Source organism: Silurus meridionalis, chromosome 18, assembly GCF_014805685.1.
Source record: "Silurus meridionalis isolate SWU-2019-XX chromosome 18, ASM1480568v1, whole genome shotgun sequence".
In the NCBI taxonomy this organism is placed as follows: domain Eukaryota; kingdom Metazoa; phylum Chordata; class Actinopteri; order Siluriformes; family Siluridae; genus Silurus; species Silurus meridionalis.
Window position 1 is genome coordinate 15,663,142 of NC_060901.1, and position 15,990 is coordinate 15,679,131.

At 39.6% G+C, this 15,990-nt stretch overlaps 1 protein-coding gene across 3 annotated transcripts in view; it reads left to right on the forward strand.

Annotated features, from left to right (window-relative positions):
* The window catches only part of LOC124400999 (thyrotropin-releasing hormone-degrading ectoenzyme-like), a 223,774-nt gene that overhangs the window by 173,484 nt on the left and 34,300 nt on the right, over nucleotides 1-15,990 (forward strand). For all 3 annotated transcript variants that reach the window (XM_046872859.1, XM_046872862.1, XM_046872860.1), the window contains one exon: nucleotides 1,350-1,537. In XM_046872859.1, the coding sequence (XP_046728815.1) occupies nucleotides 1,350-1,537 (188 nt within the window). The remainder of the gene's footprint in view (nucleotides 1-1,349; nucleotides 1,538-15,990) is intronic.

Consider the following 15,990-nt stretch of genomic DNA (forward strand, 5'->3'; position numbering starts at 1 on the left):
TATGAAGAATCAATTTGTTTTCACTGAGAAATTAAAAAACATAGTGTATACATTATGTACTGCAGCATCCAAGGCTACAATAACAAGCGTGTTCATGGCCATTTTTTCACCAATATGGTCAAAATGTTGTTTTTTTTGCTCTACACATTTAGTTCAGTTCTACAATTTTTTAACCCATGTACAATAATCCAAGAACAAAAATCAAAATGCAGACCATGAATTATGTAAAAGGGTGATATGCACTGTATTTTTTTTTATACCTAAATAATCCAACTTGCCACAGTAACATGCCAGTGTGAAATTCCACAAAGCCTTTTTTCAAGCTCAAGAACTGTGACTACACCTCCTTTAATTATTTCAGCTTGGCACAAAGATGCTGAAACATCACTTTGAAAATTAATCTTAAGATAGACTTGCTTTACTTACCATCTGTCTGGCTGAGAGATTCTATAGCTGCTATGTGCCATATTAAACAAACCATGACACATTGACAGATGTGGAATTGCCTGCATTTGTGAAGACTTTCCCCCATGCAGTTTATGTACTGATACCCTCAAAATGACTTACAGATGATACACATTAATCCCGAGAGTATTTGCTTGCCCATGCGCACCTCGCTCTCAATGTACAGTATCAGATCAACTGTCATTATGTTTCTTTCAGCAGTGAAATGCTTCTTTTTTACTGTCCTGGCCTCACTTTACCACAACAATCGCTGCTTTCATTCAGACAAATAACCAGCTAGTCATTCTTCAGAGGAAACTTTAATAGACTTGGTCTCCAAGGTGAAAGTAAACATTTTCTAAATTACCAGAGCTAAAATGGTTCAGCTTCTTTATTTTTATCAAAAAGTGGCTATGCAGACCAGCAGGAGACCATTACTCATATACCAAAAAAACCCAGTTTGATCTAAGATGCTAGCAAAATACTTATATAATCTTATTAACCAAATTACTTTGAAGTTATGAATTGTAAAGATGAGATTTGTAATATTTTGTTTATAAATCCAGTCTTTTATGGCAAGCACATTAAAGCCTAGACACATGTGGCAACTGCATTTGATAGAAATTATTATTTTTTTTAATATAGGAAATCCAACAGATGAGCTCCTGTAGCTCAAATTGCTCTAGAAGTTAATGCTTGACAGATTAGGACCGTTTTAGCAGCAAAAAGGGACCAACACAATATTTAGGCAGTTGGGCATAATTTTATGCCTGGTCTGGGTCCATAAATTTATGCCTGGTTGGTGTACATGAATTTGATTTGACATTTAACAAACACATTTTTACACACTAAAATGACTTTATTCTAAGGACTGTAAGCTGTGCTCTGGTGTTTTTTTTGTGCAGGCCATGCAGAGTGAAGGGAAAGACATCAACATCAAAGAAGTAATGGATGGTTGGACTCTTCAAATGGGCTATCCTGTGGTCACCATCAGCAAAAATGAGAGCCTGGACAACATGGTCACTGTAAACCAGGAACACTTTATCTATGACATGGAAGCCAAGAGCAGCAAACCGGACATTTTCAACAATAGGTACAGTGTCTAACATACTGTATGATTGCTGTTTGCCATGTACATAAGAGTCCAGATTATTGCTTATAATGTCCAGATAAGGCAGAAAGAAGCCTTTTAGTCTGCTTCGATTCATCTAAATCAGTTCAATAACTGTTCTTATTTACCCAAAAGAATCAGGTGTGCTAGAGACAGAAAAGCATTCATTTGTGCAGTGTGATAGCTTTGCCTAATGTGTTAAATGCACAATGTGGAACACTGAGGACTCATTTGGTATACCCCTTGCACAGTGTATGTACTAAATATACACCCCATTTATTTCTTCAGTGATGAACACCTCAGACCTTCTGTTCTTTCCACATGCACATTGTTTGCTACTCAGGTTTAATCATTTTCATTTCCCATTATTTCTGCAACCATCACAAATGCTAATTGATTCAGCTCATTGTTTATTATTAATGCATTGTTTATCATTTATTATTTTTGGTAACCTCTAGGTGCTTTCTGAAATGCTGCAGCATTTACAAAAGAGGAACAGGACTGCCAAGAGCTAACATAAAATTTAGCTCTCATTAATGGTGTCATAAATAATTCATCCTGCCCTCTGGAAGCCTCTGGTTCTTATTTGGGTTCAAATGCTGGCAGCAACACTTATCGGCAAGTGAATGTTAATGTTTGCAATATCAAGGTGTTGAAGTGGAGGTTGATGATGTTTAGACTGCTGCACTTACTATAAAGAATTAAGATTTAACAATATATGTGAAGAGAATGGGGGGAAAAAAATAAGGAAATGTCTTTACAATAATAATGAAGTATTTGCAGTTCTAATTCGAATTTTACATACAAATTATGATGCAAATACACACTGACAGTTGTATATACAGCACTGTGCAAAATCACAGGCCATTACCAGCTTTGTTGTTTTAGCAAAGTTTTAATGACCATCTGTATTTATTTTTCTGTCTTTTTATTAAGATTAAAAGTGAAAATACAGGGGGGGAAAAAATATTTCAGAACAAAATTGCTTCTTCAGGCAAAAATAAGTATTTAGTGTGACCTCCCTTCGCACTAAGAACATCTTAGTCTCTTTTAGGCGGACTGTAATAAAGTTTTCTGAATTAATCTTCTGGTACATTATACCAGTTTTCCTTCAACACTTCCAAGAGTTCTACTTTAAGATTAAGATTGTTTTTTATTTCTTTGGTTTCTTGGCCATTACACATCCACAAAGATCATTGCTGATCAAGCTTCTTCAGACTGTTGAAGGGTCAACCTGCCAAAACTGCCAGATGCTGAGCTTCTCCTAGTCTCTCAAAAAAGAAGCTCTGAGAGTCTTTTCATCAGATTTCCCTTAACCCTATGGTCCTTACTTTGTCTCTGACCTCTCCTGATGTTTCGAAACAGCTTGAATGCCATATATTTAGGATACAGTTTGTTTGCTGAATTTCTTTTAAGAGTGATGATAGAAAAGTACGATTTTATGTCTGTCAAATTCTGTGGCAATCTTCGGCATTTTGAATGAAAGTTTCAGAAAGAATTTAACTCATACAATATGTCTACCGAATTTTCAAGCCATTTTGCACTAACCTGGTGTAATAGACCTTTGTTGCAGCAGTCATTTTGACATAAGAAAGTAGGACAAATACAAGTTTTAGCCATGGCATTAATCAGGGTACAAATTTTCTGTATTTTCTGGTTGTATTCTACTAAAGAGACAGATAAATAATTGCTTGATAAATGATTGTGTAATTGATGAAGGTAATTGGTTTTCCTCATTGCATATACAATAACCTCTATTCTTCTAGGAAGACTTTCACAAGTTTTGGGAGCATGGCTATGGGAATTTGTATTCACCATATATATTTTTTTTTTTACAAGATATGGCATGACAAATTATGTTGTGACTAAAATATGACTTTTTATTAAAGTCTGAAAATATGACGTTTCCAAACCAAACACAAAATCTCATGACAAAACTGTTAAAAGTGAAAATAAAATTTAAGGAAAAATGTATAAAAGGTCATAATTTATCAGAAATGCAAAACAGCCTTTGGGAAATGTGTTGTGTAGATGCTGACAAGAGGTGGCAAAAGTTCACACATCTTTCACTTATGTAGAAGTATAGATACTCGTGTTTAAATAATACTCGGGTAAAAGTTGAACTACTGACTATACTTTTTTACTCAAGTAAAAGTAAAAGGTTTGGGCTCTGAGCCTTTACTACTATCTATTTTAGTGTCATGCCGCCACATCATATTAATATTAGGGCTATCAATCGATTAAGATATTTAATCACGCTGTTCAAAATGTACCTTAAATTGCTACTTTCCAAATTTTTATTACTCTAATTAACATGGGCATTGACAAATATTGATGCTTTACGCAAAAATTGTTTATTTGTGAATCCAAACTAAACATAGAGCATGAAGACAAAATATTCTTATAAATGTTTTAAAATAATTATGGTCTTTTAAATTACGTAAATTATCAGGAAACCAAACGGAACCTTTATGTTTCCACACGGATGTTTATTGAGGTGATACCAGAGAAAATTTACCTCTTATAACTTTCATACGGATTACATAATCAAAGAATATTTGTATTCCATATTGATTGAAACTTTTTGAGCTTTCTATACATATATTTATTATGTCTGTGAGGCTAATATTCACTGAGATTTAGGGTGTTTTATGTGGGTGTCTGTGGAGAGGAGACAGAGACAGTGGAGAGCGCCCCCTGTCTGTTTTCTTTACTTTACCAAAGCACAGCCTTTTGTTATAATGAGTGAATACAAATAAAAGTAGACCCTTTACATAATCGAATGATGTATTGCTCATATTTGTACGACCAAAATAGACAGTACTTTGTTTTTTTTGTCGTTATGAAGAAAAAATGCTAAAAAATGCACCGGCATGTTTGTCGCCCCAGCGGGTAAATTGTCGAATGTGCACATCATGGCGGATTTCGGTGCTGAAAACAAATGTTTACTGATTAAAAATTATTTTTCGGTGGAGCTTATTTATTTCTTTTTTATATCTGACCAAAGAAAAGACATCGGGAATAAACGTGTTACGCTGAAGGTTTTAATTTCGCCTCTTTTATATTTATTTGTTTGTTTGTTTGTTTATATTTTCATGCATGATGCATTCATCGTGCATTGATAAAACCATTGCTGTTAAAATGAACTTGCATAATTGATATATTAATACAAAACTAATTAAAAATGTTGTCACCTAATAAATGTATCCAGGCTGAACAACCATTATATAGAACACAAGCAGAGAAAAGATGATTAGGATCAGGTGATCAGGAATGTCTCTATTCTCAGTCATGTTTACGTTGCTGACTCCCTCTGTCTCATCCACATTAACACCAGACTTCTTGTTGCCTTCTGACTGCTCATTGTGGGCTTCATAAAATAGTTTTTCCATCTGTGGTGTGTGAGAGACAGAAATTGATACACCAGTGGTAGATTGATGGTCTGAAAACAGGGCGCAATGAGAAGGAAAAAAATTGACATTTTACCAAATAGATTAAAACTAAAGTAACGAGCCTGTTTTAAAAATGTTAGAAGTAGTAAGTACATATATTTCTGTTAAAATTTAATTAGTGGAAGTAACAGTAATAAAGTAAATGTACTTTGTTACTTGCTCCTCTGGTGCTGAAATGAATGAGCTTCTTAGGTGCTGAAAATGCGATTCTGCAAGTCTCAGCCACAGAAGCATTAATGTTGAGCATTGATTTTTGGTTTGGGGGTTTAGTGTTGTTCAGTGGGGTTGAGGTCATGACTCTTAGCTTAAATTCTTCCATAATGAACATTGGTAAACCGTTTGGCAAATACATTTTGTAAACTTGCTTTGTGTAAACTGGCAGAACCATGATGTGTCTAATTCTTTTTTGGTCATTTTGGAGTAACTGTTTATTGTATGTCTGAAAACAATGGCCATGAAACATATGCATTAAAATTTATTTTAAATCCAGGTAAAGAGCACAGTGGGCAGGAGAGGTGAGGAAAGAAAAGCCAGAGTCAGAAAAATAGAAGAGCGTTTGCTTGCTGTTAATAAAAATACATTATTAATGAAGCATTTTTACCTTTTTCCTTGCTAATCCTCTCACAGTATACTAGCTAGAGTATGAGCACACATTTAGAATGAGTGAGATTAGGCATTGCTAGATTGTATGATTAACCAAGAATGTCATAATTGCAGTTCTTTCTTTTTCTTACACTTTTCTTACATCCTCATGGTTAAAGGTTGTAGCTCATTTCCAGTTAATTGCCAAACCTCTACTTTAAAATTATTCGGCTTTTCATTAATGTATTAGTCATTATGTGTGTGTTGGACCATCTAAACAGTGCTTTGCTACTCTTTCTCTCTCTCTCTCTCCCACAACAAAAGGGTTTGTAAGTTAAATCTTTTCTGACCTGTCAGCTCAGCAAGGGATCCAGGTCTTCTGTATCCATGCTGGATGTTGTCTCCGCACCCCACAGACAAGTCGATGAGTTGTCTCTCTATTTTGTTACCTTCGGAGTAACAAAGAGCCTGGGCCAGTCGGGGACACGGAGGCTTAACTGTACCGTTTTTCACCTATATTTACTCTGTCACAGCTATTCAAACCCACTCTTTTTTCCTTCACAGCACAGCTACAGGCTTCACATTCAGCTGCACAGTAGAGTAGAGCTCCAGAAATAATCTGATTTATAGCACCATATGTGGGATTCTACACAGGTCATTGTTTCACTGAAACATTTTTTTTATTATTTTTTAGGAACAGCAATTCCTTTTTCCAATCAAATTGTATTCACTTTTACAATTGTTTTACTTGTTTAAATGAGGCAAGTTTTGTGTACAGATAAAACCACTGGTGAACACTAACAAAATAAATGTAATTTGTTACTGTACTTAAGTAGCTTTTTCATGTATCTGTTCTTTACTGAAGTATTTCCATTTGGGGGAAAAAATGACTTTAACCTTATTACATTTCAAAGTCAAATATCTTACTTTTTACTCAACTACATTTTGTGAAATTCTGTTCCTTTTTATTTATAAGTGGATTAAAACTTAAATAAGCCACCAACCAGGGTAGCACATGTTTTAAATGTTTTGAACTTGTTTTGATTGTTGCTTGGTGGTATCTTCTTACAGTAGTACCTACATCAGTTCAGCGTCAGTTCGACAGCAAGCAGAACATTTTGAGAGGAATAAAAGATGGAAGAAACTCCTGACTCAAGAAACTTGCCACAACACTAGTGGCCATATTTGCAATTCAATTTAATTAATTTTTATTTGTATAGCACTTTTAACAATGAACATTGTCTCAAAGCAGCTTTACACAGATAATGTGGTCATAAAAACGAAAAAGATGTTCTTTATAAGTGTAAGTTTATCCCTGATGAGCAAGCCGGTGGTGACTTTGGCAAGGAAAACTTCCTAAGATGGCAGTGTTTAACTCATTAATATACTTCTATTAATAAATCGGTGTGCTAAGAATAACATTAAAGTCTTTTCCACATAAACTGAGTTGATTAAGCAAAAATCTTTTTACGAAAATGATAATAGAAACATTATAGCCATTATTAATCATAGTACTTTGGATACTTAAGTACAATTTGAAGGCTTAAACTTCTATAAGTAAAAGTTTAAAGGGAGCACTTTTACTTGAGTAATATTTTACCTTATGTACCGTGTATCTACTGTAACTCAGTAGTACATGGGTCGGAATATATTGTATATAGTATATGAGGAGTGACTTAAATACCATCTACCTCAGATATAATGTGATACATTTTAAACTTTTTATAAACAATACAGATAGAAAAACTGATGATTTTGTTTTTGGCAAAACACCTAAAAGGGCATTATTTAGTACAGGGGTGGGCAATTAATTTTTACAAGGGGCCACATGAGAAACCTGAATTGTGTCAGAGGGCCACACCAACGATAATTTGAATTTAATTCTGATCAACTTTCTTCCATTGTAAAATGCACTAAATATTATATTTTGAATAGCTGGTACTGATAATCAGAAGAATAAAACTATTCTGTGAATATTTATATTAGGCAATGTGAAATTGTGGTGTATAGGTCGAATAAGAAAACAAAAACAATTATTGAATCAGTGCAATTTATTTTTAACTTGTTAATCTCCACAAACAATGAAAAACAACAACTTTTCTTAGCGTGAGCCGACATCTTGAGGGTAACCTGGCTGGTGTCACTTGTCGCTGTTCACCTTCACTCACAGCTCATGCAAACACATATGCACATATTATATTAAATTATAATTATTATTTTCGGGATCTACAGTGAATGTTTCAAAGATCAACCCGTCGATCGCCGACCACTGATCTAAGGCAATGAATTCCATAATTTTTTGTGTTATGCTTTTTGCCTTGGCACCATCACTGAAAAACGTTCTTGCCTTTTTAAAAACGTCCACTACAGATGGAGTGCGCATGCTCAGATTGACTTTTCTTTTCTGTGCCGCGTTCTTCTCATATTTAGAATGGATTTCAGGTGATGAATTAAACCCGACGTGGAGAAACTCTTTGCAGATACACCCCCTCTTGAAATTTCAGCATTGCATGTTTTGCAAATCGCTATCCGCACACCGCAGACATGTTCGCTCTTATCCAGATAACCGTGTGCTGGCTGCGCTTTTTTATTGCATCATTACAATTGTGTTTCTGCCGTGTTGTTTCAGTGATTTAGGTATTTCGGCCGAATTTTCGGTGCATCCCTATAATTTATGATTGGCCTCACGCGGGCCGGACAGGGATGTACAAAGGGCCGGATGTGGCCCGCGGGCCGTAGTTTGCCCAGGTCTGATTTAGTGCAATAGAAAAACCCTATATTAACAAGATACTGTGTAGCACATTATTGTTATTGAATTTAACTAATGTCATAGGCCACATTTTACTAAATAATAAAGTTTGTATTTTGGGGAGTGTTGCCATTAAGTTGTCTTGCAAAAGCTAAATCAGAAGGTTTCATGTCTAAACAAGATAAAAAGAGGAGAATTAGGGGGAAAATTTTAACATTAAACCCACACTGTGAAATTACCATTAAATAAATGAACACAATCAGTGCAAAAAAAAAGTTCTCCATTTCTTTAGCAGATGTAAGGATGAGACTGCATGTGATCGTTTAACATTCAGCATGTGGTCTCTTAGATTAAGCAGATGCTCATCCTCTGTAGTCGCAAGCGATGTTTTAATGTCTGTGCTATTTAGAGAACCTAATACGTTCAAAGGCGTCTATGTAAACAGTAAATGGAAGTAATTAAAAAAGAAGAAATTGTCTCTAGGATCTATTTATAATTCATCTCAAGATGGTCAGGTAGCATGCTTTGTGGTTCCTGAGACACAAATCATTCTGGACTGGAGATTAATTCGAATCACATCGCTCGGCTTGTTGTTAACTGGTACCTTTCTAAAACAACCATCTCTCGTTTATATGATAATGCCACCGTCTTGCGTTTCGCAAAGGAGATCACATCCTCGGCAGCACTCATGGAGAAAATAGATAACTAAATCGAATTAGAGGTCGGAGCCACAAATTGATTTCCTTGTCACCCGCCGAGCTGCATGACTGTAATGGGGGCGATGCAGTTACTTTCCTTAATTACGTTAGCGCCACGCTCCAGGTGAGTGAGGCAAGGATCTGGGCATATCTCATTATGTTCAGCTAGCTGTTAGACCACACCAGGTGCTGTTATTGTAAGAAAATTACATTAAACTTTACAGTGATATACTGGAGCTTAATGTAGGTAAATGCATAGGGATATCCTAGATCAGACAATTTAAACGCCAGTTGATCAAGACTATATGGTTAAAGGTTTGTGAACACCTGACCATGACACTTTAACATCCCCTTTTAGATTTAGTCCCCCTGTGCTGTTATAAGTTTTACTTTCCTGGGAAGGCTTTTTACTAGAGTGTGACTGTGAAGGTTTGTGATAAAATAGCGTTAGTGAGATCAGGTACTAATGTTGGGTGAGAAGGTCTAGGATGTAGTCAGCATTCCAGTTCATCCCGAAGGTATTCCGTGGGGCTGAGGTCAGGACTCTGTGGAGGAAACTCATGTTCATGCTAGAATGAAGGCATTTTTTACAATTGTGTTTTTCCAAATTGTCGCAGCAGTTTAGGGAAGAACCCTATATGGATGTGATGGCTAAATATCCACAAACATTAAGTCATATTGGGTAGGTGTGATAGCTGCAACAGAATCCTACAGAGCTTCTATTGTTCTATTATTGCTGTTAATGAGTTAATGTGTTGCCATTGGTCATTATATAATCTACAAAATATTATTTGTCATTAGGACTTCCTGCAAAAGAATATAGATGAAGTGAAAATGACTGAAAATAGACTTTATTTTCTTACATGCTAAAAATTAATTCCCTAGTTTGCTTTGATATGCTTTGGGGTATATACTGTATATACTATATTGGGGTATATACAAAACTTAACATTATAAGTAACAAACAAATAGGCAATAAAATTGAACATTCTTTTATAAAACTTTATAACCTTTTTATCTCTAAAAAAGCTTCTTTGAGACAATGTTCATTGTTAAAAGTGCTATACAAATGATAATGAATTGAATCAAATTAAATATACAGCCACATCCACTAGCATAAATAATAATAATGAAAACTAAAAATGTACTTTTTTTTCTTATTATTCTTTCGGCGTCTCCCATTAGGGGTCACCACAGCGGATCATCTCCATACCCCCCTGTCATCTGCATCTTCCTCTTTTAAAACTCTTTTAACCATCTCAATTGCGCCTTTCTGACTTTGTCCCCAAAACGTCCTACATGCGCCATCCTTCTAATAAACATGTTTCTAATTCTGTCCATCCTCATCACTCTCAATGAAAATCTCAACATCTTTAGCTCTGCTACCTCCAGCTCCACCACCTGTCTTTTACTCAATGCCACTGTCTCTAAACCATACAAAATTGCAGGTCTCACCACAGTCTCTTTTAAATACTTCTACCACAAATCACTCCTGCCACTCTTTTTCACCCACTTCACCCTGCCTGCACCCTTTTCCTCACTTCTCTAACACACTCTCTATTACTTTGCACTGTTGACCCCAGGTACTTGATCTCCTCCACCTTCTCCACCTTTTCTCCCTGCAACCACACCACTCCACTGCCCTCCCTCTCATTCACACGCATGTACTCTGTCTTACTCCTACTGACTTTCATTCCCCTTCTCTCCAGCACATCTCCAGACTCTTCTCAACCTGCTCCCTACTCTTACTAAAAAAATAACAATATCAACCACAAACATCATAGTCCATGGAGACTCCTGTCTGACCTCGCCCGTCAACCTGTCTATCACCACTGCAAACAGGAAAGGGCTCAGAGCCGATCCAAATATTGCATCCGTAGTGATCTTCCTCTGCATGGAACCATACTGTTGCTCACAGATGGTCACATCTTCTCTCAGCCTGGATTCCACTACTCTTTCCCATAACTTCAAGTTTATTCACCAGTAGTTACTGCAGGTTTGCACATCTTCTTTTTTTCTTAAAAATCAGAACCAGCACGCTCCTTCTTAAACAAGCTGGTTAAAAACTCCACTGCCATCTCTCCTAAATATCTCCACACTTTCTATATCATCTGGTCCAACCGACTTTTCACTCTTCATCCTCTTAATCGATGCTCTTACAGTACTTCCTCCTTACTAATCCTATCCACTTCCTGCTTCACCCTCTCCACATCATCCAACCTTCTCTCTCTCATTTTCCTTATTCATCAGCTGCTCACAATACTTCCTTCATCTTCTCAACACACTTTCCTCACTAGTTAACACATTTCCATCTACATCCTTTGTTCCCTTTCAGGAACTTGAGCTGCGTCGAAACGCTTTGGGAATGCGCCTGAGTGTTCACGCTCTATAATAATGTATGTAATCAGTCAAAAAATTGGACGCTGGCCGTCACCGGTGAGGTGACGTCACGACCAGGAGTATAAAGCGCATTTAAGAGAGGACAGCGGCAGCTTCTGTTGTTCAGAAAGCACTCTGTGTGTTGTGTTGTCTGTCAGAATGTCTGTTAAAAAGAAAAAAAAAAGAAAAGGAGATATATGTATATTTCCCTGGAGCGGAGCACGCTAGTCGGTTCTCGAAAGATCCGGCTGCATGTCAATGACATCGCTCCGCTTCCGAGTGGCTCTCTCCGAGGAGAGAGCTCACGTCTTGGGTCCTGCCCCGCTCTCACTGAGGTGGAGAGGCGCGGCAGTTCCTGGGCTCGCATGGACCTCGCAGAGGGTTTCGAGACGGGCTTGTCCCTTGTCCCTGCTTGGTCCAGCACTGGCTCACAGGCTTGAAGCACGCCTTTCGGCGGATTCTTCCTCCTGCGACGAGAGCATTAGCTCCGCCTCTCTTTCTCTGATGAGGGGGGGGGCGCTTTGCGAGCTAGGCTCATAGAGCTATGGAGTTGGGGGCGGAGCTAGGTAGCTTCCCGATGGATGCGGCTGCGCACATTCTGCGCACGTTTGGCTCAGATTCTCTGCACATTCCGTGCATGATCTGCGCATATTGCGCCGCGCTCATTGTGCCGCGCACATTCTGCTCGCAATTTCTGTGCGATCGCTCCACTCCCGGAGAGTGCTCCTCGAAGGGGTGCTCTCACTCCTCGTAGTAAAATATAATAATAATAATAATAATAATAATAATAATATATATATATATATATATATATATATATATATATATATATATATATATATATATACACACACACACACACACACACACACACAAATATATTATATATATATATATATATATATATATATATATATATATATATATATATATATATATATATATATATATATTTGTGTGTGTGTGTGTGTATATATATATATATATATATTTGTATGTATATTTATATATGTAAGCCCTGGCCGAGCTACATAACTTGGCCGCCTCATGAGCTGAAAAGTCCCTCCGACAAGCACTTTTTCTGATACCAGGTCGCAACCTCCATGTCGGGATTTTCCCATCCTTTCCAGACCTGTGCACTAAGTGTCATGGTCATGGGCATGGCCCCTTCGGCCCCTTTCAACATTGTATTCACAAAAACAAAACAAAACAAAACAAAAAAAATTAAAGAAAGAACATTACCGGGCGGGAAGTACACAGGTATGGAGCGATGCTGCGGGTTGGAGAGACACTTGTGAGCTATCTCTCTCCCGGGATCGCTTCCTCCCTTAAGACCCCATCGGTGGGCACAGCCGGGATCCTGCGCGGCGCTCGCGTCAAAGCCACGTGAGGTGACAGATCTAAGGACTGTCATCTTCAACAGGATGAAGAGATCCTGAAACAGACCTTTCTGGGGATCTGGCTGTGAAGGGGCGTGCCACACCGTTTTATCCGGTGCCCATCCTGTCCAGACCCCCTCAGGGACCTGGTCCGTTAACCCTGCCACCTCGGTGCTTAAGGGCACGGCCAGCTCCAGCGAGCTCTCTCCTTGGTCTTCACCCGACAGTGTTGTGGTCCCGGAGATCTCGCCTCCCCTAGAGCCGTCTCAGGGTGCTCCCTTGGCTCTGGACCGGAGGTCAGTCTCGAGAGACTGGTACCCCTGAGGCGCTTTCTGGCAGCTTGGCAAGCTCTTCCAGATGTGTCCTGGTGGGTCCTGCTTACTGTAAAGCAAGGCTATTAGATTCAGTTGGGGTCTCCTCCGGCCCATTTTCACGGGGTTCTTCTCACCCTGGTGGGAAGCCAGCAGGCTCTGGTCATGGAACAGGAAGTAGACACTCTCCTGAGGATGGGGGCCATCGAGGTGGTCCCTCCATCAGAACGAGAGTGCAGGTTCTACGCCTGGAACTTCATCTATCTTAGATCTATATCAGCTGAACCGCTCTCTCATGAGACTCAGATGCTGACCCTCGAGCAGATCGTGCTTCAAATCAGATCCGAGGACTGGTTTGTCACGGTAGGTCTAAAGGATGCGTACTTTCATGTATCCATCCTACCTTCTCACAGGAAGTTCTTGAGGTTTGCTTTCGGGGCTGAAGCTTACCTATCCAGGCCTTGCCCGTTCACCCCGTACCTTCACATCAATTGCCTAGAGATGCTGGCCATGAAGCATTTCCTCTCAGGACCTCAGAGGTCACCACGGGTTGGTCCGTACGGACAACACTGCGGTGGTCCCCTACATCAACCATCTAGGAGGTCTGCGTTCGCGCCCCCTGTGCAGGCTGGCGCACCAGATCCTCCTTTGAGCCCAGGAGAAGCTCCTCTTATTGAGGGCGTTTTACATCCCGGGCTGGTTGAACGAGGCAGCAGACACCCTGTCGAGACTGGTGTTGAGACCCAGGGAATGGCCATATCTCAGGCATGGCTGAGGCTGGGTCTGTATGCTTCCCCCGTCCCACTGCTTCCGGGAGTTCTGGAGAGGGTTCGCCGGGACGGAGTCAGTCTCCTCCTGGTAGCGCCATGGTGGCCGCGCAAACTATGTTTCGCAGACATGGTGGCTCTCCTCGAGCATCCTTCGTAGAAAATTCATCTGAGGAGGGATCTCCTTTCCCAGCTAGGGGGTGCCATATTTCACCCCTGCCCAGAGCTGTGGAGGCTGTGGACCCTGAGGGGGCACAGCTCCCAGGTTCTGGTCTCTCCACCAAGGTGGACCATTCTCCACTCCAGAGCTCCCTCCACGAGGAGGTCGTATACCGCCAGGTGGCGTCTGTTTTGCTCATGGTGTGAGCACCACCAGCTGGATCCAGTCCACTGCCCGGTTGGTTCAGTGCTGGAATTCCTCCAGGGATGGTTCGCCAGGGGTTGGCTCTGTCCACCCTAAAAGTCTATGCGTCTGCCATTTCGGCCTATCATGCCCCCGTGCCGGGGCCATGTCTGGGCGAGAGCCGAGGTGTCTTGGAGGCACCTTTCAATCAAGACCTCGTTCTTGTTGGCCATCTGCTCTATCAAAAGAGGGACGGGTCCTTGGAGAAGGACCCATCAGCTGCTCATCTGCTACAGCCCTCCCAAGAGAGGCCTCCTTGCTGATAAGCAGGCTCTGAGCAGGTGCATTGTTGATGCGATCACATCTTTTGAGTCCTCTGGTCTCCCCGCTCCATTCGGGGTCACATCACTCTCCACCCGGAGTGTGGCTGCCTCAGAGTCTCGGCCCTCTGGAGTTCCCCCAAGACCTATGTAACGCTGCAGGTTGGTCCACCCCACTGACCTTTTGTGCAGTTCTATAACCTAACCCTCTTTTTAGCTGCTCCCATTAGGGGTCTCCACAGCAGATCATCCCTCTCCCTCCTACTCTGTCCTCTACATCTGCCTCTTTCAAACCAAGTACCTGCATGTATTTTTTCACCACATCCATAAACCTCCTTTTTGGTTTTTCTCTTTTTCTCATTCCTGGTGGTTACCTCAGCATTCTCCTACCGATATACCCCAATTCCAAACTATCTCATTCGGGCCTCTCTCACTTTGTCCCCAACATGTCCTACATGTGCTGTCCATCAAATAAACTCGTTTCTGATCTTGTCCACCTCAAATGTTCTTGGCCTCACTTCAATTTCACTTGGTCTCCTGAACACACAGCATGTCTACCATTCTCCGCTCAATCATATCAGCTACCTCTCCCTTTACCAGTCATAGTACCAACATTTAAAGTGCCCACCCTAACCGCTACTTTTCTACATTTCTTCTTTCCCTGCTGTTTCCTTCTCCTTTTTCGGCCAACAGTAGCCCAATTTCCACTGGTACCTTTTGGCTAACAATACCTTTTGGCGATTGTTGGTAACCCAGGTCTCGACCGATCCGGTATGAAATTCTGTTTCATATTCCAGCATTTTACGCTAGATTCCCTTCCCAACGCAACCCTCCCCATTTATCTGGGCTTGTACTGGCTTGTGAAACACTATTGTCTGGGTTGAAACTAAAAATGTACTATTTAAAAAAAATTTATATATGTATGTCAAAAAAGCATGTACCAATTCACTGAGTGGAATAGGAATGCAAGCATATAACTCAGTTATATGTTTGCAGTTAAGTAAGATGATATCAAACTAGTCTTTTTTAAAGACTACATCAGCTTAAAATTGTTTCAATTATTTGTGTAAAAAAGCAAAACCTGTATTAGGAAAATGCACAATTGAAATGATTTCGATTTCATGCACAGATTTATGACATAAGATGATCCCAAGGATGCTCAAGATCATTGAGATTTTGTACAGTATACTAATGCAGGTCACTTAACCATCATTTCTCACGTATCACTGCAGTTAAGCTTTAATTATATCATCCTGCATGACCTTGGCTGCTTTCAGAGACCTTCGGAAAATCAGGATTAAGGTTTATTGCTGGCAGTAAATGAAAACATTAACATTACTAAGTATTGGTTCAAATCCATGTTGTTGCTATTGTAAAGATATACACCTATATGAATATCTCATACATATATAGTAATTATAAATATAAATTGGTTTCACTTTCTGGGTTTACACA